A 25,005-nucleotide genomic window follows, 5' to 3' on the forward strand; every position below is an offset into this window, starting at 1 on the left:
GTGTTTTAAATCGTCCGCGAGGAATTCAGTTCAGCATGAAAAAAGCCGTCCTTGCCCTGATCTCTTCCCTCGCTCGGTACCACACAGCAGAACATTTGCTCAAATGTGCACAACTATTACTCTTCTCGATGAGCTGGAACTTCAAAAGCACTTGAATGCTAGTCTCAGAAAGGTTATAATTCGTACAGTTAAACGTTTCTTGAATTTTAGATGTCCGACTGTGTCCGATTTTCTTCGCTTTCGATTTTTCATTCAACTCCGTTTGTAAAGCCCTGCGCGGGTCATGTGATCATTAGGTTTCGCGCGCTTTGGTCGGAGGTTGCCTTAACAGATCCGGTCGTTTAAATTTGAAAGAAATTTTTTCTTAAAATATAACAATTCAGTAAACTTCAACAGCAATGTCCAAACGCGGAGAATTTAAAAAAACAATTATTCCATTCGCGCTTGTTGGATATGAAATTAGTTATAGCCAACTCGGCGCTTCGCGCCTCGTTGGCTATTTACCATCTCATATCCAACGCGCGCTCATGGAATAATTGTTAAAGATAATCTGGCCACCGTAAGGAGCTTTCGAATCTTTTTACTGTACTTTTTAACTCAGTTAACAGAACCAAATTCCTGAAACACCATTTGTGTCCTTTGCTTCCACGAATGCGATTGGATTGGCAGTTATTTCCTACACATTATTTTTACTTCAATTGTCAAACTCCAATATGATATTATCGCCAAAAGGGCTTTTAACAGCCTCAAGAGAAAATCTCCCTTATTTTCTGGATATTTTCTCTTCGACATCTACATCTGCAAGGAAAATTTGCAACGGGATAAACCCATCACCGCAAATATAAAGGGAAAAGGGAAAGGAAAGGAAAAAAAACTAACTAAAATCACTGTCTAAACTAACAAAATCATTGAAGGGAACATCTGAAAAGAAGTGAGATGGGTATTGAATGCCTCAACACTTGGTTGGTCTATTACCTCAGGCGGAAGTGAGTTCCACTCTGGTAGTTCTTGCATAAAAACTGAATTTGTAAGTATTACTAGCAGGGGTTAATTGTGTGAATCTCTTAGAATGGTATTGTCCAGTTATTTTTTAGGTTGCGGGTATAACATATTCAGGGAACTGAAGGACTATCTCCTTCCGACGCTGTTCCTGCGGGGACGACCACTGTAGCTCGTTTAAGAGACGGGTCGCAGACCCTTCTGTGCGGTCAGAACAATGTGCACTCCTTCGATGACATTAATTTGCTTTTGCAGATCCCATACACTACTCGCATATTCAAGATGACAGCCATGGTTTTTGAGAAATGGACGGCTTGAATTCATCTTTCTCCAGTTTGCTTTAGATTGTCCTCTTTTGAGTAGATTCCTATGGGCGCAAAGGGAACGAGTTCGAATTTTATTGGGTGACCTGTGACTTAGACAAGCAACGCCTGGCAGAAAACTATAATAGATATGCCAAATAAAAATGGCCACCTCATGTGAGATTCGATTTGCGGACGGAACGACAGAAGGACAACAAAAAATGCCATTCAAGCTTAATTTGGGGTCGTTCGGTCGCATTAACAAAGATCTATTGGTGTTCAAACTTTACTACTTCTTTACGTTCACTGCTCAAGCTTGTATCAAACCATTTCTTCCCGTGTTTTTTCGCCACGTGGGAATGTCTGCCGAACAGACGGGATTTGTATTAGGGTTGCAGCCGTTAGCTCGTCTCATTGCAGCACCTTTGTGTGGCGGATTAGCGGACAAATATCGAAAACATAGAGCTGTGATGATGGTGATGTGCATCACTTCTTCTTTGCTGCTGTTCTCACTTGTATTTCTGCGTCCAAGCGAAGCTACAGATCCTGCGGACAGCCAGGGGAGTAATTTATGCAGCAACGGTTTGCGGTGGAATATTTCTAAAGGAGGAAATATCAGTGGTAACATCTGGCCATGCAATGGTTTTAACTGTTCATCGATAGAGTCCAATCCAGGTCAAAACTGTGGAAATAACTCTGCCTTAAATCTGCCTGAAAATCCTGACAACAAGAAGCTGAATTCTGCAGGGAAGACAAGAGATGATAACACAACATTTATAGTTATGGGTATAATTCTCTTCATGTCATCAATTTTTGGAAGCTTTAATTTGCTTGGTGATGCTGCTACTGTGAAGTACTTGACTGCTATCAACAGAGGTGATGATTATGGTAAACAAAGGCTTTGGGGAGCCGTTGGGTGGGGATCCATTGCTGTTGTTTCAGGGTTTGCAATTGATGAGTCGGCCAAACAGTTGCATCGGAATCAGTTTCTCGTGGCCTTCTGTGGTAACCTTTTATTTAACATAGCAACTGTTCTGACTGTTTTCAAGTTACCAATGGAATACTTAGAAGGCAGATCCAAACCAAAGATTTTCCAAAACTTGTGGACTATTTTCTCAGATTGTCAAATTGTAACATTTTTGCTTGCTATTCTTGTTATGGGTACATGTATGTCAACAATTGAAATGTATCTGTTCTGGTTTCTTCAAGACCTGAACGGGAGCCATCTGCTCATGGGCCTTGCTCTCTGTATGACCTGTGCAGCTGAAGTCCCAGTCATGTTTTTCTCTGGACATTTGATCAATCGGCTGGGCCATCATGGCGTGCTGTACCTTACATTTGTTTGTTACACCATAAGGTATGTGTCATACTCATTTATTCCTAAGGCTTGGTATGTGTTGGCTGTTGAACCTCTGCATGGAGTGACCTTTGGTGCAATGTGGGCTGCCACAACATCGTATGGTGGAATAATTTCACCAGAAGGGCTGGCTGCAACTGTGATGGGTCTGGTTTATGCAACACACTTTGGCCTTGGAAGGCTCGTAGCAGGATTTGGTGGAGGAGTCATTTACAATGATTATGGACCAAGGGTTCTGTTTAGAAGCTTGGCTGTGACAAGTACTGTGACATGTATATTTTTTGCCCTCTCTCAAAAGTTGTTAAAGAAAACGTCTCAAGGGAGGTATTCCAAATTTCAGAATGAAATCCAGCAAGATGCCAGCAGTGACGCTTGGGATTTGGAAATGAAAGAAGTTAATCTTGACTCTGGTGATGAAATTTGAAGTCCATTACTGGAGGAAGCCTTTTGGTTAGTACTAGAAAAGGAGTTCCTTTTACACAAGGTGTATTTTAATCAAGGGGTACTACTCTTGCAAAGTACTTTGTAATTGCCATTGTCAATTGATGTCATAACAGGGAATATGTGCAAGGTAATGTCCTACTTGTCTGTTTGAAAAGAAATTTATTGTGATATTTATTTTTTAATATAAAATAAATAAATAAGGGACCGGTCATTATTTATCTAGAGGAGGGGGGGAGGGAAAAATATTTTGATAGATGAAAATTTTTACCGGGCCCTTCCTCAGGTCTAAAAATAGCAAGTAGCCCCCCTCTTAATTCAATATTTCATTGATGACCCCCCCCTCCCTAGCGTCAGAAAAGGTTTTTTCAAGAGCGAGGCCTTTAGACTTTTAAGAACCAATTCTTCAAAAACTCTTTTTGAAGAAAATGAAAGAGATTTTAAATCATGTTTGCGTGTACGAGGCTACCCAGATCTTTTAGTCAATAAAGTCCTTGCACGAGTTCAATTTACAGACAAAAAGTCGGCACTTCGTCAGAAACAAAAAATCTGCAAGAAAATATTGCCCTTTGTCACACAATTCAATCCATCCGTGCCAAACCTAAAGAACATCTTAATGAGTAAATGGCATTTAATTGAGAATCAACCTTTGCTGAAAGAAATTTATCAGGATCCACTTATTATATCCTACAAATTAGAGAGGAAAATCTTTAAAAGACATACTCGTAAGAGCCAAACTCTAAAGGTCAAGTACTCAACATGGGCAACACCAGCAGGAGCGTGTTAAGCCTGTCAACACCTCAAAACATCTTTACAAATATTTTGTTAATTTTGATATTAAATGCAGCCAAAATCAAACACTGAAACAGGCTGATCTGGATTTGTCTTTTATTAAAGTGTGAAATATTAAAGCAGTGAAGTTTATGACAGTATTCTTCTAACGGGGTTGTCCATCTTCACCACCTGGATCTTTGAAATTAATTTATTTCATAAAAGTAATCCCATTTGCAAAAGCACAGACAAGACCCCTTGCAAAACCTAAAAAATGATGACCATCCTATAATTTTTGTAAAAATTACCCCCCCTCTAGCCAATCTAAAACAGCTCTGACCCCCCCCCCCCCCCCCTCTTTTTTCCCTCTCCCCCTCTATATAAATAATGACCGGTCCCTAACCTTTATTTACCCTCGGCAGTGTTTATAGCACAAGTGCTAGTGGGGCCGAGCATTAAACTTCACAAACTTTAAGGAAATATTTTAAATTGAAAATAGCATGGTTAAAAATCCCAACTAGCAGGAGGCAGACCAGCTGGCTATTTACAAGTGTGGCTGAGGAGTTGAACTCGGGGCTACAGAGAAACAACTGCAGCTAGCGGTCAGAGCGGGACTTGAACCCGGGACCTCCAGATTTCAAGCCCAGGGCCCAGTTGTTCAAAGCTCGATTAAGCTAATCCTGGATTAACGTGAACTTGATTCGAGTTCAATTACTGATCAATAAAGATTCTTCAAAATGATTTTTGGCTCTCAGTTTTGACTTAGATTTTTCGTTACCTTATCCTTGAAATTAGGGTTTAAAACTATTTTTAAAGAGCGAGATAAAACCCTCGATCAACTTTTAATCGTAGATTAGCATTAATCAACTTTCGAACAACCCTGCCCAGTGCTCTAACCACTCGACCATGCTAACTCCATATAAAGGAGAAAATTTAGCTTGCTTGCATCAGGGTTGTTAAGTGGCCTTCTTGCACTTTTTTGCATTTTTTGACATCACAAAAGGCTGATGTATATCAGTGCTAGTATGAATAGCATAAATGGTTTTGCTTTTAATTAAAGCTATAAATTCTATGAATATGCTTCACTGAACTTCCAAATTTTTATTTTCTGTGCATGAGTTGACATGAGGTTCACACTTGTTGGATTACACTTAGTTAGGGTGTTGGTATTTTTGCTATTATTGGGGCTGGAGTGTTCCTTGGAATTCTTTTGGGCTGGGGGAAAGTGTTGTTTTAAAAAAGGGAAAAAGGAAGGGAAGAAATATTGACACATTAATAAAATGTTATTCCAAGGAAGCCTTGATTATATCTTCTTTCCATTTTGGAATTAAGAATTCAGCTCAAAAGCAACTGCAAAACTTTGTTATGAACTTAGTCAGTTCAAGATGCACACAAACCATATTAAGATGTGGAATCACTTGAGAAAGTGGAAGTGATGGTCAATAAGAAACTTTTATTTTGCTTTGAATAACTTTGAAAAAGAGGGTGATGAGATTTAAAAATATTTCATTGGGATGGCCTTATATATTTCTGATTAAATTTCTTCATTTGACCTCTTTATTTTATTGCTTCCAGTATTTTTAAAAAATATTGATCAAAAGCATTTTTGAGAAAAACCAATCTGTTTTATTTTATTTGTCATCTTCCAAGTTTTGCCAACACCCCTTATATTTCATATTACATAGTTATATATAGTATATAGTTTGCTAAATCCATGAATGGAAAGGTGGGTCATCGGGCTTAGTATTGTGTCCTTCCGCCTTCCCTAAAAAGTAAAGAAAACAACTGATGTTAGAAGTAATGTCTAAAACACAAGCAGTAGTGTTTTATCAGGATTTAAAACCACGAGGCGCAGTCGAGTGGTTTTAGACCCAATAACACACGGACTGCGAGTTTTTTGAATGGTTTCAAAAACATTCCTGGAGAAGCGTGTGTCAAGAGAGTTCATGACAATGATACTTTTGCGAACGCTTGAAATTAGCAATGATACGAGAAAAAAATTAAACACTGCATACTAATAAGGAGGAGGTTTTATTGGATATAAAACGACTGCACGTAATGTTTTATCGACCATTTGATAGGTCAATGGGCTTATGAATAATTAATGATTTTTGAAGGACAATGTGTTTAATATTAATATTGTAGGCATTTTGATATGGGCTTTTTGTAATTTTTATTTTAAATTAGGAGTCTGGTTATTATGTGAACTTTATGGGGGTGAAACAGTGTGAATTAATTAAAGAACAAGAGCAAATTTGCCTGCTATTTTGTTGTCATTTAACCCTTTATAACCCGTAATACCAAAGAACAAATTCTCCTATCTTGTCCCCATACTTTTCTTAAAAAATATTGTGGAAAAGTTATAAAAATATCAAGAAAATTGACCTTGGGTGATCATATCCTTAATTCTTGTGACCTTAGGGTTTGAATAAATAAACAATAGCCTCCATTTGGCGGGAAAATATGCTCAGATATTTGTCCGTGGACATTATCTGTTCCGAGAAGCGAACAGTTTTCCGAGAGCGAAGCTCGAGGAGAACTGTGAGCTTCGAGGAGCAGATTATGTCCAAGGACAAATATCTGAGCATATTTTTAAAGCCAAATGGAGGCTATTGTGGTTATTATCCTTCAAATATTTTTCGCAACATGTAGCAACGAGCTTGAGCATTTGAACATTTCGTTTAAGAACAGTTTACCGTCAAAAACGTTTAGAGCGTATGTTGTTTTCTGATACTGCTTTATCGACCAGCAGGTTTATCTCTCCTTCTGTCACAAAAGCAAACCGTTCCCCCATCTTGACATTAACTTTAATTGCAAACATGACGCGCCTTGAAGTTTTTGAAATTGGGGAATGTCACTTGGGGAATATCATTGGATATTTCCCAGTTTCAGCTGGGGTATATTCGGTCACGTGAGGCGTTTAGACCAATCGCGCACGAGCGAAAATATTTGATGGATTATAAGTATTGATATTACCAGGAGAAATTTGTTGCTGATCACTGTTAGAGCTTAATTATCCATTTATTTATTTTATTGTAAGTGTCCTCAGTTACTCTATCACAAGGCTGAGTAGGCTAACACTTAAATAAAGTTATCATCATCATCATCATCATCATCATTTTTGTGAGTTCTCCAGAAATTTAATTAAGGAGTGCTTTTACATTGACAAAGTGATATTAAAGTTTACAGTTGATTCCATTTTGGTCTCTTAGTAAGAACATGCCAACTTAAACCAAAATAGTTATTTTTCTGCACAGTGCTTGCCCTGTAGTTTCTTTACAACTAACTATTGTCTGAATTGCAGGCAGAGTGTCACCAATATAACTTCATCTCAAGATAAATAAATCAATTTAGCCACTCTATTCCTTTATCTGATTTTCTGTGCATTGAAGTCAGTGCATCATAATTTTAATAAGAAGGAAGTCACATGCGCCAGCTCACGGTAAGAACCAGTCGTTTTGTTTTTAAGGGCCCTCCAGGAAGGATAAATAAACCCCATTTCCCTTGTCCAGCTTTTTAATATGGTAATTTCCAACTCTGAAAAAAATCCTAAATCCCAGCTTCAGTTCCAGTATCACTTCCAAGCCAAATGTCTTGAATCCCATTTTCTCAAAAGCAAAAAAGGGTTGGTGAGTACCTGCTCTGAATATTTTATTGAACCCCTCAGGACCTGTTTGTTGAATGGAAAACGTTAACTAGGGAGTTTAAGCAACGACGACGGCAACGGCAACGAAAACGTCACCTGAAAATATATCTTTATTTCATATGTGCTACTTCGCGATTATTTCAACTCGCTCAACTTTTACAAAAATGGCGAACTATCCAGGAACCAAATTGGTAGGAGTGGCATACAATAAAATTTCATCCCCGTGCGTTCACGTTCTCCACAAAACCTTAAATGTGTTCATTTCACGTTGTTGTTTTGCAGAGGACGGCAAAGAAATGTACCAAAATGTAAAACGCACATTATTGTTTTTGCTCATTAAACCTATTGTTTTGCGGCATGGACGTTGCCGTCGCCTTCGTCGTTGTAAGCTCCCACTAGGGACCTTAAGCAGCGACGACGACGAAGTCAACGAGAACGTCAGAAAACAATAGTTTTAATTAGGAAAACACTGGCTCTGCACGTGCATTATACACTTTGTTACATTTCTTTGTCGTCCTCTGCAAAACAACAACGTGAAATGGCCAAATTTAAGGTTTTATGGAGAACGTGAACGCATGATGATTAATTTTCCTTTCTCTTTCTGAACCTTAAAGGCGCCGCTACGACGTTAGCTGCTCGATAGTTCGGCTACATTGCACAAACTGAGAGATTATAAATCATCGCGAATTTATTCAGAAGACGCGAAGGTAATTTCTTAAGTTTCGTTTTCGTCGGCGTCGTCGTCTCTGCTTAAGGTCCCTACTGTCTGGTACTCACCAACCTTGTTCCCAGGGTCCTCTCTCTTCTCTCAAAAGACCCTGGAAACGAGGTTGGATACTCACCAGGTGGATTGCACACGAGGTTCATGACGTCATACATGGCTTTAGCGAGTTGGTGGTAGTTGTCCACTAACAGGTAGCTTCCGTTAGTGGCCATGATATCCAGTTCTGCCTTATCCACCCTCCATCCAATACCAATAGGTACAATACTCACTTCCATGTTTTTGGCCTGAAAGAAAGTTGTTCATTTGGAACACAGGGAACAACATCAGATTTTAATAAAACCCAAAGCACACAAACATGGTTCTTTTCATAGGTAACCGGCCGAGAACGATTCTTAAGGCACACTTCATCTGGGCTTAGTTGTTCACAGCCGATTAAGCTAATCCTGGTTTAACGTGAACTTTGATTCAAGTTAAATCAATAATCAATAAAGATTCTTCAAAAAGATTTTGGGCCCTTACTTTTGATTCATACTTGTCCTTATCATTAGCTTTAAATTAGCCTAGAACATGAAACAAGCGAGATGAAAACCTCGATCAGATTAACTTTAAATCGTGGATTAGCGTTAATCGTCTTTCGAACAATCGCGAACAATCGGGTACACTTTTTTTTATAAGAACGTTGAGTCTGAGATTAACTAAATTTAAGAACATAATAACAACATTACCTAGGCTGAGAGTCAGTTAGGGGCATTTTATTGTGACCAAATGCTCTTAAAATGAACAGTATAAATACGGATAAGCATCAGCCCCCAAATTAGACGTTCTTCTTTATATAAAAAAAGAGTGTACTGGGACCTTTTTTTTGCCAATGTACCTTTAATTCGTGTACAGGAGGTTTGAGTCTTTCCTTTCCTCCCCAGGTTGGGCCATCCGTGAAAATAACCAGAACGCGACGCGCCTCGGTCTTGTTACGCGCGCCATTACTCATATTGAAGAAATGTTGACAAGCCGTCAATGCATACTGAGTAAGGGTGGCTCCGGAAGGGTAAGTCATGTTTTGTATCTTGGCGTCCAGATTGTCATGATCGCGAAACTGGATATCCTTAAATTCGAAATCTTTGTAGACTCTATGGTCGTAGTGAAGGCAGGCGAAGTGGACAGTGTTGTTCACTTCGAAGTGGTGTGTAAACAGCTTCAGGAAGGACTTCGCCACCTGGTAAGAGTGAACTCCAACACTTCCGGACGCGTCTACGGCAAGCGCAATGTCCATCGGCATAGAGCAGTCTAAAATATTCGTGAATACATATACTGAGAATTGGTTACTGTTAACTACAAATTCTAAAGACAGCTGAAGATTGAGCGCTCAGTAGGATTTTCATGGGTTGACTTAGGACACAAGCATGCACAACAGGGTTAACTCTCTGAGCCATCATTTGTGTCACCCTTCAGATACACATTTCCCGCAATTACCGCCACTATTGCCCACGACTTACTCTCGTCTGTACAATACAGAGTTAATTCTCTGATCCATCTTCATAACTTAGCAAGCCTAAAAAAAATGTATCTCTGGCGATTCAAAACACTCCGAGGACGATCTAATCTCTCTTACTTGGATCATTCTTCGGTCGAGCTTTACACGAAGTGCGCTCAAGAAAACCTCTTGTGGGACATGTTCACATTAAACCCACCCTTAATTGATGCTTTACATTTATTAATTAATCCTGCCCCTTCTTAGAATCGCCTCAGTAGCATATGAGGATCTAAGTATATCGAAGAACTTGACAAAGAGAAGAATAGGAAATACGACTCTTGCTGCATTGGGGACTCACACTCTGTTTATGACAAACCGAATACCGACGGTGCCTCCGTTTCTTACTGCGCAGCCGTTCTGTGCTTCTTGAGATGGTTCAAAGGTATTTTGGCGTGGTTTTAACTTTATGACTACGCAGGAAAAGCATATTTTAGGGAGGGCTTTTGAAATATAAAAAGAAAATTGGGGTTAACCATGCATATTTCAGAGATGTTGAAATGCCACACAATGCTCTGTATTTTAAAGCTTGGTAGAATTATTCTTGCTTGATTATCTCTGAAATATGCGTAGTTGCACCCAATTTTCTTTTTAGATTCGAACCGCCCTTGCTAAGATCTTCTTTTCCCGAATTTTCATAAACTGTGCAAAAATGTCTCCGCATTAAGAGCAATTCTCCAGGAAAGTGAAGCAAAGTTGGAAATGAAAAATTTCAACCCCTCTTCAATTTTTGTGTGTAGGTAGGTTACCTTGGGGGATAGACCATAACGACAATTTTTGGATCGGTAGATGTATCGTTGCCATGGTAACCGCACTATATGACGTCGGCCTTGGGACCATGTTTTAAGCAAAAGTTCCACTCTCAAAAAGTAAAAGTAAACGAGTCTGGTTCTCGGGTGCATGTGAGCCAATTCAAATGAAATTCATACAGATGATAGAACCACTCTCCCAGTTTATAAAATTTGCCGTTACAATAATTTGGGTTTTATAAACAAGAAGAAAATGCTTGTCCTACTATGTTCCCTGTCAGCCATTTAGACAAGCAGGAAAAACAAGCACAACGATATTCGTTATTTCTCCGAAAGTACTCTTTCCACATAAACCAAATTAGCAGCAGAGATTACATAGGTATTGACGTTTTTAAATATTATAAAATCAATTTGGGGAAAACTATACTCTGGCCATGGGTGCTGAAGACACTTGGGACAAATTGCAAAAAATTGCAAAATTGGTAATTTTGAGAGCTCTAGTATTTTAGCTCAAACAGGCTTTAGAGAGAGAAAATCAGCTTCAAAAGTATCTTTTATTATCTTGTTTGCTACCTACATTTAGTAAATAAGGTTTTGGCCAACAAATTTGATGAAATATAAATTGATACAAGACCTACCTTGAGGGTTTTGGGAATTTCTTCAGGATGCTTTCGTCGCGTGGTTCTCTCCAGTATCTCTCCTTCGCACGTTCCGTCTTTTTGACCAAATCTAGCGCAGACTAACAGTTACTTCCATCGAATATCCAGTTTGCTGTGTTTAAGACCAGAGATGATGATACAAGTAGCCCGCATACACTTGACAAAGAATAGTTGACAAAGTCCAAAACATGGTCGTAATGCTTGCGATTTCTGCCGTCGAGCACCTAAATTCATCAATATTATTCAGCCAGGAAGTAAAATAAATGTGTCGAGATCGATGTACAAAGCAAATGCATGCCCTTGAACGATCTAAAGTAACGTCTTTGGCTAAAATCGGGTCAGATATTGCGATAGTCGACAAGCCAAGAATGGTAAATAAACTGAACGAGTAGGCCGGAAGTCCGAGAAGCACGACTGCTGACCGGATATAACACAATGTAATGTATCCTCTTGTAATGAGGTTGTTTCACAATGGCAATGGTGAAGAAAGCCAAAAAAAGCCAAAAAAAAACAAAACAGAATAACCGAATAAAACAAAAACAAAGGAAATGAAGCTGAACTGAAGCTTGGGTGAAAATTGAGCGCATGATCATAATAGCCGCACCCCCCCCCCCCCAAAAAAAAGATTGCTCTTTAGACTGTGAAAAAGCAATTACAAATTCAGTTATGATAAACTATTCGTGACAAGAGAATGAAAAATTCGCGCGTGAAATCTTATAATTATTTACCTGAACGGCAAAGAATAAGATCCATTTCGTCGCTGATTTCATCAGGGTTTATACTAAGTCCCTAGGCTTGCACGTGCCTGGAAATATCCCTTGGACATTGACTGAGTTTTATATTGTTTCCACTGCACTCACAAACCGAAACGTCCCTTTTGGGATTTGAAAGAGACCAACTTTCCATTGTCCCGACCAGGATATTTTCCTTCGCACGACGATATGCAAATTTCCCTTACAGTGTTTTGATCGACGGCACAAATTTACGTCCGGTCACCCCTCCCCCCACCAAAAAAACAACAGCAAAAAAATAATAATAATAAATAAATAAATAAATAAATAAACAGAAAGAATGTAAAAATTTGGGCAGGTATTAGGTACTGAATGTGAAAATTTATCGGCTTGAAGAGGACTTATTTATTTCTGGAGGAGAGGTGGGTCAAAAATTCCAACTTCGTAACTTCTAATGTGTACGCTAATGCCCCAGATCAGCGACGTATCTTACATGCAGGCCATCCTTAACATCCAATAAGCAATGAATTAAAAACAAACAAGCAAACAAACAAAAAAACCCAGGAAACATGGGCGGCTTATGTGGTCGCGTAAAACGACTAGTGAAGCTCTTTTATTTTGTCCTCTTTATTTACCACTGTAAAACAGTCATGAAAGCGCATCAAAAGTCGTCCTTTTATCCCCCTATCAATGATATATTGTACCAAAAATATCTAAAGAAGAGATAATGCCATTGCGACAATTAGCCGAAGCCATAAAAACAAACAAACAAAAAGCGGGTATATCGCATTTAAAACTACATCCGGTCAGCAGTTTTGGCACTCGCATTTCCGGTCTACACACGTTTGGTCGTAGACAGGTCGTAAACAACGATTTCTTCGCTTCTCAACCATGCACCACGGAATGTACGGCTCGATTTAGCCAAAGACGTTATTCAGAATCGTCGCAGACATGCATTTGCTCAGCTGTGATCTTGATGCATCTATTTAACTTCCTGGATGGATTGTATTGATGAATTATTTCGATACTCGACACACGATTGTGTTTGACCTGTTCGACTGTTCTTTATTCGGGTTAAAGCATCATCATCTTTGGTCTAAAAGTAGATGTTCGGCGAGGCTAGGCAGTTAGATTTGTCCTTTCCGCTAGAGTCTGTGCAAAATTTGGTCAAGAAAATGGAGCGAACGAACTGAGGAGAGACCCATCCTATACGACAAAAGCATCCTGAAGAAATTCCCAAAAGTTGCATGGTAGGCTTTGTTTTAATTTATATTTCATCAAATTCATTGGCCAAAACCTAATCAATCAAATGTAGATAACAGATAAGATGAATGAAAAAACCTCTGAAGCTGATATTCTCTATCTAAAGCCTGTTTGAACCAAATACTGGAGACCTCAACATTTCCAATTTTGCAATTTTTTGCAACTTGCCTCGGATGTCTTCAACACCCATAGCTAGAATATAATTTTCCCCAAATAGATTTTATAATATTTATAAACTTCAATATCTATGTAAGCCCTGCTGCTAATTTGGTTTATGTGGAAAGAGTACTTTCGGAGAAATAACGAATATGGTTGTGCTTGTTTTTCCTTCTTGTCAAAATGGCTGACAGGCAACATAGTAATACGACCAAGGTCTTCTTGATTATAGAACCCAAAATACTCTAACAGCAAATTTTATAAACTGGGAGAGTGGTTCTACCATCTGTATGAATTTCATTTGAATTGGTTCACATGTACTCGAGAACCAGACTCGTTTATTTTTACTATTTGAGAGTGAATTTTTCAGTCAAAACATAGTCCTCAGGCCGACGTGATCAATGGGGTTTCCATGGCAACGACGCACCTGCCGATCCAAATATGACTGTTTTTGTTCATCCCTCCAAGTAACCTACCTCCACACAAAAAATGAAAGGGGGTTAAAAATTTTCATTTCCAACTTTGCTTCACTTTCCTGGAGAGTTGCTCTTAAGAGCCACCGTGATCTCTTGACATGGAAAACTTGAATACACAATAAATTTTTGTTTTACCTTTCTCACAATCGAAGCCATAAAATCCTTCGGGGCATCGGCAGCGGTAAGTGTTATTTCCAGTGAATGTACAGGTACCACCATTCTGACAAGGGCTGTTCACACATCGGTTCACTAGTTAAATCAAAACATGGTTCATGTCAATACCAGACTCTAAGTCGAGTTCAAGCATCGCATTTCTCAGTATCGTGTCAAATGCTATTGACGCCCCAGAAAACCGCCAAAAATTGAGAGAATCATTCCAATACACAAATAATAAATAATACAATTTACTTCGAGAAATTAATAGTCTTGAAGTCGAACAGGTGGCAGATTAGATTCTTTTCGGAAACTTCCGTTGCATTCGACGCGAAATTAGGTCTAAACTGAATTTTCATAGTGATGTTTGTTGCTCCGACACTGTTTAGACTGCAAGCAACCCCTTAAAAAAATCGTCGAACGGGAGAGTTATTTAATGCGGGCGAAAGAAGGAGTCGAACTGGAGTGAACGAGCCGACCAGTCCGCTTCCGGCTCGTTTTTTGTCCCCTCCATGGCGTGGTCCAGTCCAGCAACTTCCGTGCCTATTTTCTGCCTTATGCTCAACCAACTACTAGTAGTCCCTGTCCGGGATGGGTGAGTCCTTTAAGGCGGCTTGTACTTGCAGCTTTTTAAGGCTGTTAACACTGTTGGAACCTTTAGCAACCCAGGTTGGACAATGTTGGACCAGCATAATTTCTTGGATGATATTTTGACAAGTACAGTTAATCTTCTTCTGTAAGTGTTTTCTTTCTCATCCAGCTTACTTTTGTGTTACTTGATTCATTACTGTTTGTTAATCCATGAAGTTTAATTACAAGTCAAAGTTTTTCATATTTACCGTTGCTGCAGTTTTGTCCGTAAAATCCATTGGCGCATTCACATCTGTAAGTATTATTTCCAGTTTTTGTGCAAGTTGCACCATTCTTACAAGGGATCCTGGCACAGGCATTCACTGAATGAAAACACCACAATAGAAAACATTTTATCCTGCTGTATTCACTGCATAGCTTTTACTGAAATTTGGACCAACCCCAAGTCAAAGTTTTTCGTATTTACCGTTTTCGCAGTTGGCTCCGTAAAATCCATTGGCACATTCACATCTGTAAGTATTATTTCCAGTTTTTGTGCAGGTTGCACCATTCTTACAAGGGATCCTGGCACAGGCATTCACTAAATTAAAAGAGCACAACATATAGAAAACATTTTATCCTGCTGTATTCACTGCAAAGCTTTTACTGAAATTTGGACCAACCCCAGTATTGAATTTTAATGGAGACTTCCTGTTTCCAAACTACTTCGTTTCTGAAAGTCATTGAAGTCAATCGCAATCCCTCAGATTCTTAAATTAATTGCCATTTCGTTGCAATGAATTTCTCAAAAATTTTAGGCTGATTGTTGGCCCAATGTTGAAATCATTTGAACGGCCTCTACACAACACTGTTTTTACTTTCTACGTTGCCCAACATTCCGGTTCAACTTTTGTTGAGCGAATGTTGGTCAACTGTGAAACCGTTTAAACGAGCTTTTTACTCTCAGCCGTTCCCTTATCCCCGACAAATACTGGTGGTAGCTTCAGAAACCCCCGTCACAGTTGGAGCAGCATATTTCAGTTGTTAGATGAAATATTTCACCCAATGCCAGGCGTGCGTTTAAGCCAACGATATCAGACACTTGAAGAATATTGGACCGTTATTGTTTGTTGGTGCCTAATACTGACACCATAAATTAGCTAAATATTACACTTGTTTACGTTTGAAATCTCAACTACAACTGACAGCGAAACGGTGCGTTCATTTTATTCTGATTTTTTATAGCAAGCTTGCGGGCTTTTTTTGCTATTTTTCTTTGCAAGCGGTAAAACGTTCCATCAGCGTGTTTGAATTTTGTAAAAATTGTGATTGATAATGTGTATTGATTATCACTCACTGAGGTTTTTGGACAGAACCACCGTTTCTTAATCCCAGCCATGGTGGTTTTCTCGGACATTTATAAAGCATATAAAGTTTCAAACAATATTTAAGGCAAAACGGGTTGCAACGCCGGCACTACGAATAAAGGGCAAGTCTAAAAGGCAGATATTTTAACAAGTACATTTGTAAGTGCTGTCTTTCGATTCTCATCCATATTACTTTTGAGTTAATTGATTCATTACTGTCTTGTTAATCCATAAATTTTACAAGCCTGTCTTTCGTACTTACCGTTTTCGCAGTTGGCTCCGTAAAATCCATTGGCACATTCACATCTGTAAGTATTATTTCCAGTTTTTGTGCAGGTTGCACCATTCTTACAAGGGATCCTGGCGCACGCATTCACTGAATGAAAAGACCACAATAGAAAACATTTTATCCTGCTTTACTGAAAATTTGGACGAACACCAGCACTGAATTTAATGGTGACTTCCTGTTTCCAAACTACTTCGTTAGTGATAGGAGCACACTTTCAGACTCTTAAATTAATTCCAAATTCGTTACAATGAATTTCTTAGAAATTTTAGGCTAATTGTTGGCCAATGTTGAAAAATAGGAAGCTTGCAGGATTTTTTTGCTGTTTTTCTTTGCAAGCTGTAAAAATATTTCACCAGCGCGTGTTTGAATTCGGTACAAATCGTGATTGATTATGTGTTTTGATTATCAACTCACTGAGGTCTTGGACAAAACCACTGTTTCCTAATTCCACGGTAGTTCTTTGGCCGTTTGTGAAACATTTAAAATCAAAATTTTCAAAATAATTGAGGAAGAACGGATTTCAAAGCTGGCACTGCAAACGAAGGGCACATCTAAGTGCAGATACAGTCAAACCTCCCCTTGCGACCAACTCTCGTAAGCGACCACCTCTCTTGAGCGACCACGTTCCCAAAATACCAAATTTTCTCAGTAAAAACCCTATGTTGGAACCTCTCGTAAGCGACCACCTCTTGTAGGCGACCACGACCACTTTTAGAAATGACAGTGGTCGCTTACGGGAGGTGAAAAACAAAAGTTTTGTTTTTCACCTCCGGTAAGCGGCCACTTGTCACATACGTCCTCATATCCATCCCCTGTCGAAAGGTGGACAATTTGCCTTTGTAACATTATCACCTATACGTGTAAAAATTTATTCTTAATTCAGAATGAATGTCGCAATCGGAGGTACCGTGTTTCTCTAAATAGACTAGTCCCATTCGCCGTATTAGGTAATATATCAAAGGCAAACCATCAACCTGGATACTGAAATTCTTTGGCAATATGGTGGTCACTAAATCTCTGGAGTCACCTTATGCTAATGAGTTCAATATTTTGGCGCACTGTGGTCGACTGACCTCTCGTAAGCGATCACCTCACGTAAGCGACCACGTAGACTTGACATTTTGGGTGGTCGCTTACGGGAGATTTGACTGTATTGTAACAAGTACGACTAATCTTCTTCTGTACGTATTTTTTTTACCACACACCTTACTTTTGAGGTAATTGATTCATTGCTGTCTCGTTTAGCCATGGACTTTTTTAATTACAAGTCAAAGTTTTTCGTATTTACCGTTTTCGCAGTTGGCTCCGTAAAATCCATTGGCGCATTCACAACTGTAACTATTATTTCCAGTTATTGTGCAAGTTCCACCATTCTTACAAGGGATCCTGGTGCAGGCATTCACTGAATCAAAAGACCACAATAGAAAACATTAAATACTGCTGTATTCACTGCAAAGTTTTTACTGGAAATTTGGACCAACCCCAGCACTGAATTTTTAATGGCGACTTCCTGTTTCCAAACTACTTCGTTAGTGACAGGCGCACACTTTCTAGTCTCCCTCGCAGCCGTTTTTTGGGCTGTCACGCAACGCTCCCCCTTCTTTTGGGGGGAGCGTTGCGTGACAGCCCAAAAAACGGCTGCGAGGGAGACTACACACTTTCAGACTCTTAAATAAATTCCCAATTCGTTGCAATGAATTTCTTAGACATTTTAAGCTGACTGTTGGCCCGAATACTCCGAAGCCAACAAGGAGGTTAAAGGAAGCATAAGAAAGGACAGACGGAACTTCGTAGACAGTCTCGCAAAACAGGCGGAGGAAGCTCCAAGCAAGGGTAATATGAAAGACCTCTATTCCATCGCGAGAACACTGGCAGGTGCTAATAATATCCGGGAAGGAATTGTCAGTGCCAAGAGTGGAGAATTGCTCACCAACCAAGCTAGAAGAGCGGCGACAAAGGTGGGCAGACCACTTCAGGGAGCTGCTGAACAGACCACCGCCGAGCGAGATTCCCGACGTAGAACCCGCCGACAAACCTTTGGAGGTCGATGAGAGTAGACCAAGTAAAGACGAGATCAAGAGAGCCATCAGACATATGAAAAATGGAAAGGCAGTTGGTCCAGTTGGCATACCACAAGAAGCCATCAAGGCAGAGCTGAAAACCTAGGCTGAGATGTTATACAACCTGTTTGGTAAGATCTGGGAAACAAATGAGATACCAGATGATTGGAAAGAAGGGTATTTGATCAAGCTCCCGGAGGAGGGAGATCTGAAGGAGTGCAAGAACTGGAGAGGTATCATGCTGTTATCAACTGCTGGAAAAGTGTTGAACAGGATAGTCCCAGAGAGACTGAAAGGAGAGGTAGATGACCATCTGCGAGATGAACAGACTGGGTTCCACCTTGAGGATCATTGTGGAGCAGTCTCTCGAGTGGAACTCTCCCATGTTCGTGACCTTTGTGGAATATAAGAAGGCCTTTGACAGCATTAATAGGGTAGTGTTGTGGAAGCGGTTACGTCAATATGAAATCCCTGAGAAATATATCGTTCTCATACAGAAGAGCTTTGAGAAGTGAACCTGTGGTGTTATCCACAATGGAGTACTTTCTGAGCTGATTGGACAGGAGTGCTCCAGGGATGCCTGTTGTCGCCCCATTTGTTCCTGCTATCCATCGACTGGATAATGCGGCAGACGACAGAGGCAAATCGTGATGGCACAAAGTGGACCCTCACAACCCGTCTGGACTTCGCCGACGACATTGCCCTCCTCTCCCATAACCATCAATGTATGCAAGCCAAGGTAACGCGGCTTGCAAAGATCTCAGCGAAGACTGGCCTTAGGATCAGCAAATCAAAGACAAAGGTGATGAGGGTTAAGACCAGGAACATAGAAAACATCAAGCTGGATGGGGAAGCAATTAATGAAGTGGAGGGCTTCGATTCACATTACTAGGCAGCAACATCAGCAAGGATGGTGGGTCTGATCGGGACATACTGGCAAGGATTGGGAAGGCAAGAACTGCTTTGCAATATTGAGGCCTGTATGGAGATCAAAGGTGATATCCAGAAAGACCAAGTTAAGTATATTCAACACCAACGTGAAGTTTGTTCTCCTGTATTGTTCAGAGACACGGAGAGCAACCAAAGAAACCTCCAGAAAACTGCATGACTTTGTCAACAAATGCCTGAGGTCCATCATGCCGGGGCGTCCACTGGCCAGAGGTCATAAGGAACGGAGAACTGTGTGAATGAGCTGAACAGGAGAGAATCGACACCCAGATAAGAAGGCTCAAGTGGGTTGGATCGGGTACACCCTCAGAAAACCAACAACCAATGTCACCAGACATACACTGAGATGGAACACACAGGGAAAGAGAAGTCGAGGTCGCTCCAAGAACAGCTGGAGGTGAACGGTAGAAGATGGGGTGGGCAAGGCAGGCTACACCTGGGAGCTTGAAACGCTAGCCCAAAACAGATTGAGATGGCAGGCAGTGTCTGTGGACCTATGCTCCACTAGGCGTAATAGGGAAAAAGCCTAAGCCTGTTAGCTCGATGTTGAAACCATTTGAACGGCCTCTAGATCTACACAACATTGTCTCTAATTTCTAAATTTTCCCAACCTTCCGGTTCAACTTTTGATGAACAAATGTTGGTCAACTCTGTAGACCGTTTAAACTAGCTTTTACACTCGACCACTCAACTATCCCGGGAAAAAACAATGTAGGTACCTTCAGAAACCCACGTTAGACAATGTTGGACCAGCATATTTTGTTGGGTGGAAAATTTCACATTTCAGTACCAGGCCTGCGTTTAAGCCAACGATATTAGACAGTTGAAAACTATTGGAACGTTATTGTATGTTGGCATACACTTGTTTCAAACGTCAACTCCAACTGACAACGAAACGGTACGTTCATTTTGTTCAGATCATAATTAAATAGCAAACTTGCAGACTATTGGGCTCTTTTCGTTTGCAAGCTGTAAAAATGTTTCATCAGCGTGTTAAAATTCAGTAGAAATTGTGATTGATAATGCGTATTGATTATTACTCACTGAGGTTTTTGGACAAAACCACCGTTTCGTAATCCCATGGTAGTTTTTCGGACGGTTTTAAAATATTTAACATTTCCAAGCATAATTAAGGCTAAACGGATTACAACGCCGGCACCACGAACGAAGGGAAAATCCAACGGGAGATATTTTAACAAGTACAAGTAATCTTCTGTAACTGTTTTCTTCTCACCCACCTTAGTTTTGAGTTGATTGATTTATCACTGTCTTGTTAATCAATGAACTTTACAAGCCATAGTTTTTCGTACTTACCGTTTTCGCAGTTGGTTCCGTAAAATCCATTGGCGCATTCACATCTGTAAGTATTATTTCCAGTTTTTGTGCAGGTTGCACCATTCTTACAAGGGATCCTGGAGCAGGCATTCACTGAATCAATCAATCAATCAATCAATCAATCAATCAATCAATCAATCAATCAATCAATCAATCAATCAATCAATCAATCAATCAATCAATCAATCATTTATTTGCTCTCTGAAGCTAATGACAATTTTGCAAATACTACTGTTAAAATAAAAGAAATGAATTTACATTTTAATTGCAATAATGTATTATAAGAGCCTGAGGGCTATATGAATAAAAAAAAACCACAATAGAAAACATTTTATACTGCTGTATTCACTACAAAGTCTTTACTGAAATCTCTTTTGGACCAACCACGGCAATCCCATGGTAGGTTTGTTGGCGTTTGTAGAAAAATAAAAAGTTTCCAAAAATAATTTGGGCAACACGAACAAAGTACAACTAATCTTCTTCTCTAAGAGTTTTCTTTCTCATTCACCTTTTTTTGAGGTAATTGATTCAATACTGTCTTGTTAATCCATGAACTTTACAATCAAAGGTTTTGGTATTTACCGTTTTCGCAGTTGGCTCCGTAAAATTCATTGGCGCATTCACATCTGTAAGTATTATTTCCAGTTTTTGTGCAGGTTGCACCATTCTTACAAGGGATCCTGGCACAGCCATTCACTGAATCAAAAGACCACAGTAGAAAATATTTTATGCTGCGGTATTCACTGCAGTGTTTTTACTGAAAATTTGCGACCAACCCCAGCACTGAATTTTAATGGCGACTTCTTGTGTCCAAACTACTACCTTGCCCAACATTCCGGTTCAACTTTTGTTGAATACAGTAGAAATTGTGATTGATAATGTGTATTGATTATCATTCACTGAGGTTTTTGGCATGAACCATGGTTCGTAATCCCATGGTAGTTTCTCGGATATTTTTAAAGCACATAAAGTTTCAAAGAATATTTAAGGCAAAACGGGTTGCAACGCTGGCACTACGAACGAAGAGCAAATTCAAAGGCAGATATTTTAACAAGTACAATTAATCTTCTTCTGTAAGTTTTTCTTTCCCACCCACCTTACTTTTGAGTTAATTGATACATTACTGTCTTGTTGATTCATGAACTTTACAAGTCAAAGTTTTTCGTATTTACCGTTTTCGCAGTTGGCTCCGTAAAATCCATTGGCGCAATGACATCTGTAAGTATTATTTCCAGTTTTTGTGCAGGTTGCACCATTCTTACAAGGGATCCTGGCGCAGGCATTCACTGAATGAAAAGACCACAATAGCAAACATTTTATGTTGCTGTATTGAGCGTAAAGTTTTCATGAAAATTTGGACGAACCCCAGCACTGAATTTTAGTGGAAATTTCCTGTTTCCATACTACTTCGTCAGTGATAGTCATTGAAGTCAATCGCACGCTGTCAGACTCTTAAATTAATTCCCATTTTTTTGAAATGAATTTCTTAGAAATTTTAGGTCGACTGTTGGCCCGATGTTGAAACCGTTTGAACGGCCTCTACACAAGATTATATCTATTTTCTTCATTTTCCCAACCTTCCGGTTCAACGTTTGTTGAATGAATGCCGTTTAACTGTTGAAACCGTTCAATCGAGTCTTTATGCTCAACCGCTCAACTATCCTGGAGAAAAACACCGTTGGAACCTTCAGAAACCCATGATAGACAATGTTGGACCAGCATATTTTGTTGGATGAGACACTTCACCCAATGCCTGTAATGCGGACAGGCGTGCGTTAATTCCTACAATATTAGGTATTTGAATTGCATGCTGAGGCTTAATACTGAGATAAATTAGCTAAATATTGGATTTGTGTAAAATTTCACCTCTCCATGACCATGAAACGGTGCATTCATTTTATTCAGATTATAATTAAATAGCAGGCTTGTAGTCTTTTTCTACTCTTTTTCTTTGCAAGCTGTAAAATTAAAATGTTTTATCAGCGTGTTTGAATCAGGTTGAAGTTGTGATTGATAACCGTGTATTGATTATCATTCACTGAGGTTCTGGACAAAACCACCGTTTCGTAATCCCATGGTATTTTCTCGGACGTTTATAAAACATATCAAGTTTTCAAGAATAATTAAGGCAAAACGGGTTGTAACGCTGGCACTACGAACGAAAGGCAAATCCGAAGGCGGATATTTTGACAAGTACAACTGATCTTCCTCTGTTAGAGTTTTCTTTTTCCATCCACCTTACTTTTGAGTTAATTGATTCATTACTGTTTTGTTAATCCATGAACTTTACAAGTCAAAGTTTTTCGTATTTACCGTTTTCGCAGTTGTGTCCGTAAAATCCATTGGTGCATTCACATGTGTAAGTATTATTTCCAGTTTTTGTGCAGGTTGCACCATTCTTACAAGGGATCCTGGTGCAGGCATTTACTGAATCAAAAGACCACAATAGAAAACATTTTATCCTGCTATATTCACTGCAAAGCTTTTACTGAAAATTTGGACCAACCCCAGTATTGAATTTTTATGAAGATTCCCTGTTTCCAAACTACTTCGTTACATAAAGTCATTGAAGTTAATCTCACACTGTCAGACTCTTACACTGTAAATTTATTGCCATTTCGTTGCAATGAATGTCTCCAAAAATTTAGGCCGACTGTTGGTCCAATGTTGAAACCATTTGAACGGCCTCTACACCACACTGTTTTTAATTTCTACCTTGGCTAACATTCCGGTTCAACTTTTGCCGAACGAATGTTGGTCAACTGTTGAAACGGTTTAAACGAGCTTTTATGCTCAACCGTTCAATTATACCGGAAAAGACACTGTTGGTACCTTCAAAGACTTAGGCTGGTCAATGTTGGACCAGCACATTTTGTTCAGTTAATGAAATATTTTACCCAATGCCAGACATGCACAGTATTACACACTTGAACAATATTGGAATTGACGTTATTGCATGTTGGGGCTTTTAAAGCTTTTAAAGCAGAATATTACACTTCTTTGCAATTTCAACTCCAACTGACCACAAAACGGGGCGTTCCTTTTTTTCAGATTATAATTAAATAGCAAGCTTGTAGTCTTTTAAATAATAGATTGCTCTTTTCTTTGCAAGCTGTAAACTGCTTCACGAACATGTTTGTATTCAGTAGAAATTCTAATTGATAATATGTATTGATTATCATCATGGTTTTGGACAGAACCACCGTTTCGTAATCCTATGGTAGTTTCTCGGACGTTTATATAACATATAAAGCTTCCAAGAATAATTTAGACAAAACAGATTGCAAAGCCGGCACTACGAACGAAGGACAAATCAGCCAAAGGCAGATATTTTAACAAGTACAACTAATCTTCTTCTGTAAGTATTCCTTTTTCACCCACCTTAGTTTTTAGTTAATTGATTCATTACTGTCTTGTTAATCCATGAACTTTTCAAGTCAAAGTTTTTCGTATTTACCGTTTTCGCAGTTGGCTCCGTAAAATCCATTGGGGCATTCACATCTGTAAGTATTATTTCCAGTTTTTGTACAAGTTGCACCATTCTTACAAGGGAATCTGGTGCAGGCATTCACTGAAAAAAAGACCACAACAAAAAACATTTTATATTGCTGTATTCACTGAAAATTTTTGTTCTGAAAATTTGTACCAACCCCAGCTCTAAGTTTTAATGGCGACTTCCTGTTTCCAATCTACTTCGTCAGTTATAACCATTGTTAGTCAGGCGCACACTGTCAGACTCTTAAATTAATTCCCAATTCGTTGCGATAAATTTCTCAAACATTTTAGGCCGACTGTTGGCCAAACGGTTGAGACCGTTAAAAGAGCCTTTGCGCTTAACTGCTCAACTATCCTGGAAAAAAACACTGTTGGAACCTTAAGAAACCCATGATAGACACTGTTGGACCAGCATGGTGTGTTGGATGAAACATTTTACCCAATGCCATGCGTTATTGCATGTTGGGATTTAATGCGGACATAAATTAGCTAAATATTACACTTCAGTTGTTTGCAATTTCACTCGAAATGACGACGAGACGGGACGTTCAGTTTTTTCAGGCTATAATTAATAGAAAGCTTTCAGGCTTTTTTGGTCTTTTTCTTTGTAAGCTGTAAAAAATGTTTCATCCCCCTGTTTGAATGCAGTAGAAATTGTGATTGACAATGTATATTGATTATCAACCTACTGAGGTTTTGGACAAAACCAATTTTCGTAACCCCATGGTAGTTTCTCGGACGTTTACAAAACATATTAAGACAAAACAAATTCCAACGCCGGCACTACGAACCATTTGCAAATCCAAAGGCATATATTTTAACAAGTACAACTAATCTTTTTCCTTAAGTGTTTCTTTCTCATCCACCTTACTCGATTATTTCATTCCTTACTTTCTTGTTAATCCATAAACTTTACAAGTCGAAGTCTTTTGTATTTACCGTTTTCGCAGTTGGCTCCGTAAAATCCATTGGCGCATTCACATCTG

General features: G+C 39.3%; 2 protein-coding genes across 2 annotated transcripts; one reads left to right on the forward strand and one right to left on the reverse strand.

Annotated features, from left to right (window-relative positions):
• Nucleotides 1-1,462: 1,462 nt before the first annotated feature.
• Nucleotides 1,463-9,282, forward strand: LOC146483761 (major facilitator superfamily domain-containing protein 6-like). Its single transcript, XM_085105949.1, has 2 exons — nt 1,463-3,229; nt 9,161-9,282. Exon 1 carries the CDS (start codon nt 1,466-1,468, stop codon nt 3,080-3,082), a length of 1,617 nt encoding a protein of 538 aa, XP_084962075.1. The 5' UTR covers nt 1,463-1,465; the 3' UTR covers nt 3,083-3,229; nt 9,161-9,282.
• On the reverse strand, nt 4,761-23,141 carry LOC146483762 (uncharacterized). Its single transcript, XM_085105605.1, has 13 exons — nt 23,123-23,141; nt 22,838-22,951; nt 21,697-21,810; nt 21,107-21,220; nt 20,504-20,617; nt 17,470-17,583; nt 16,155-16,268; nt 15,013-15,126; nt 14,795-14,908; nt 13,938-14,051; nt 9,115-9,524; nt 8,359-8,524; nt 4,761-5,635 (listed from the first exon to the last, which is right to left on the reverse strand). The coding sequence occupies exons 1-13, from the start codon at nt 23,139-23,141 to the stop codon at nt 5,577-5,579; spliced, it is 1,680 nt and encodes a 559-aa protein (XP_084961731.1). The 3' UTR covers nt 4,761-5,576.
• Nucleotides 23,142-25,005: the final 1,864 nt, after the last annotated feature.

The sequence above is a fragment of the Pavona decussata genome, unplaced genomic scaffold, assembly GCF_977016875.1.
Source record: "Pavona decussata unplaced genomic scaffold, jaPavDecu1.1 SCAFFOLD_38, whole genome shotgun sequence".
NCBI classification, from domain to species: domain Eukaryota; kingdom Metazoa; phylum Cnidaria; class Anthozoa; order Scleractinia; family Agariciidae; genus Pavona; species Pavona decussata.

Excerpts from the sequence above, each read along its gene's own strand:
- LOC146483761 (XM_085105949.1), top strand. The coding sequence starts at position 1,466 with ATGGCCACCTCATGTGAGATTCGATTTGCGGACGGAACGACAGAAGGA.
- LOC146483762 (XM_085105605.1), bottom strand. Across the intron at positions 21,221-21,696 it reads CGGAGCCAACTGCGAAAACG|TGAATGGCTGTGCCAGGATC; the intron begins GTAAATACGAAA and ends CTTTTGATTCAG. Across the intron at positions 17,584-20,503 it reads CGGAACCAACTGCGAAAACG|TGAATGCCTGCACCAGGATC; the intron begins GTAAGTACGAAA and ends CTTTTGATTCAG.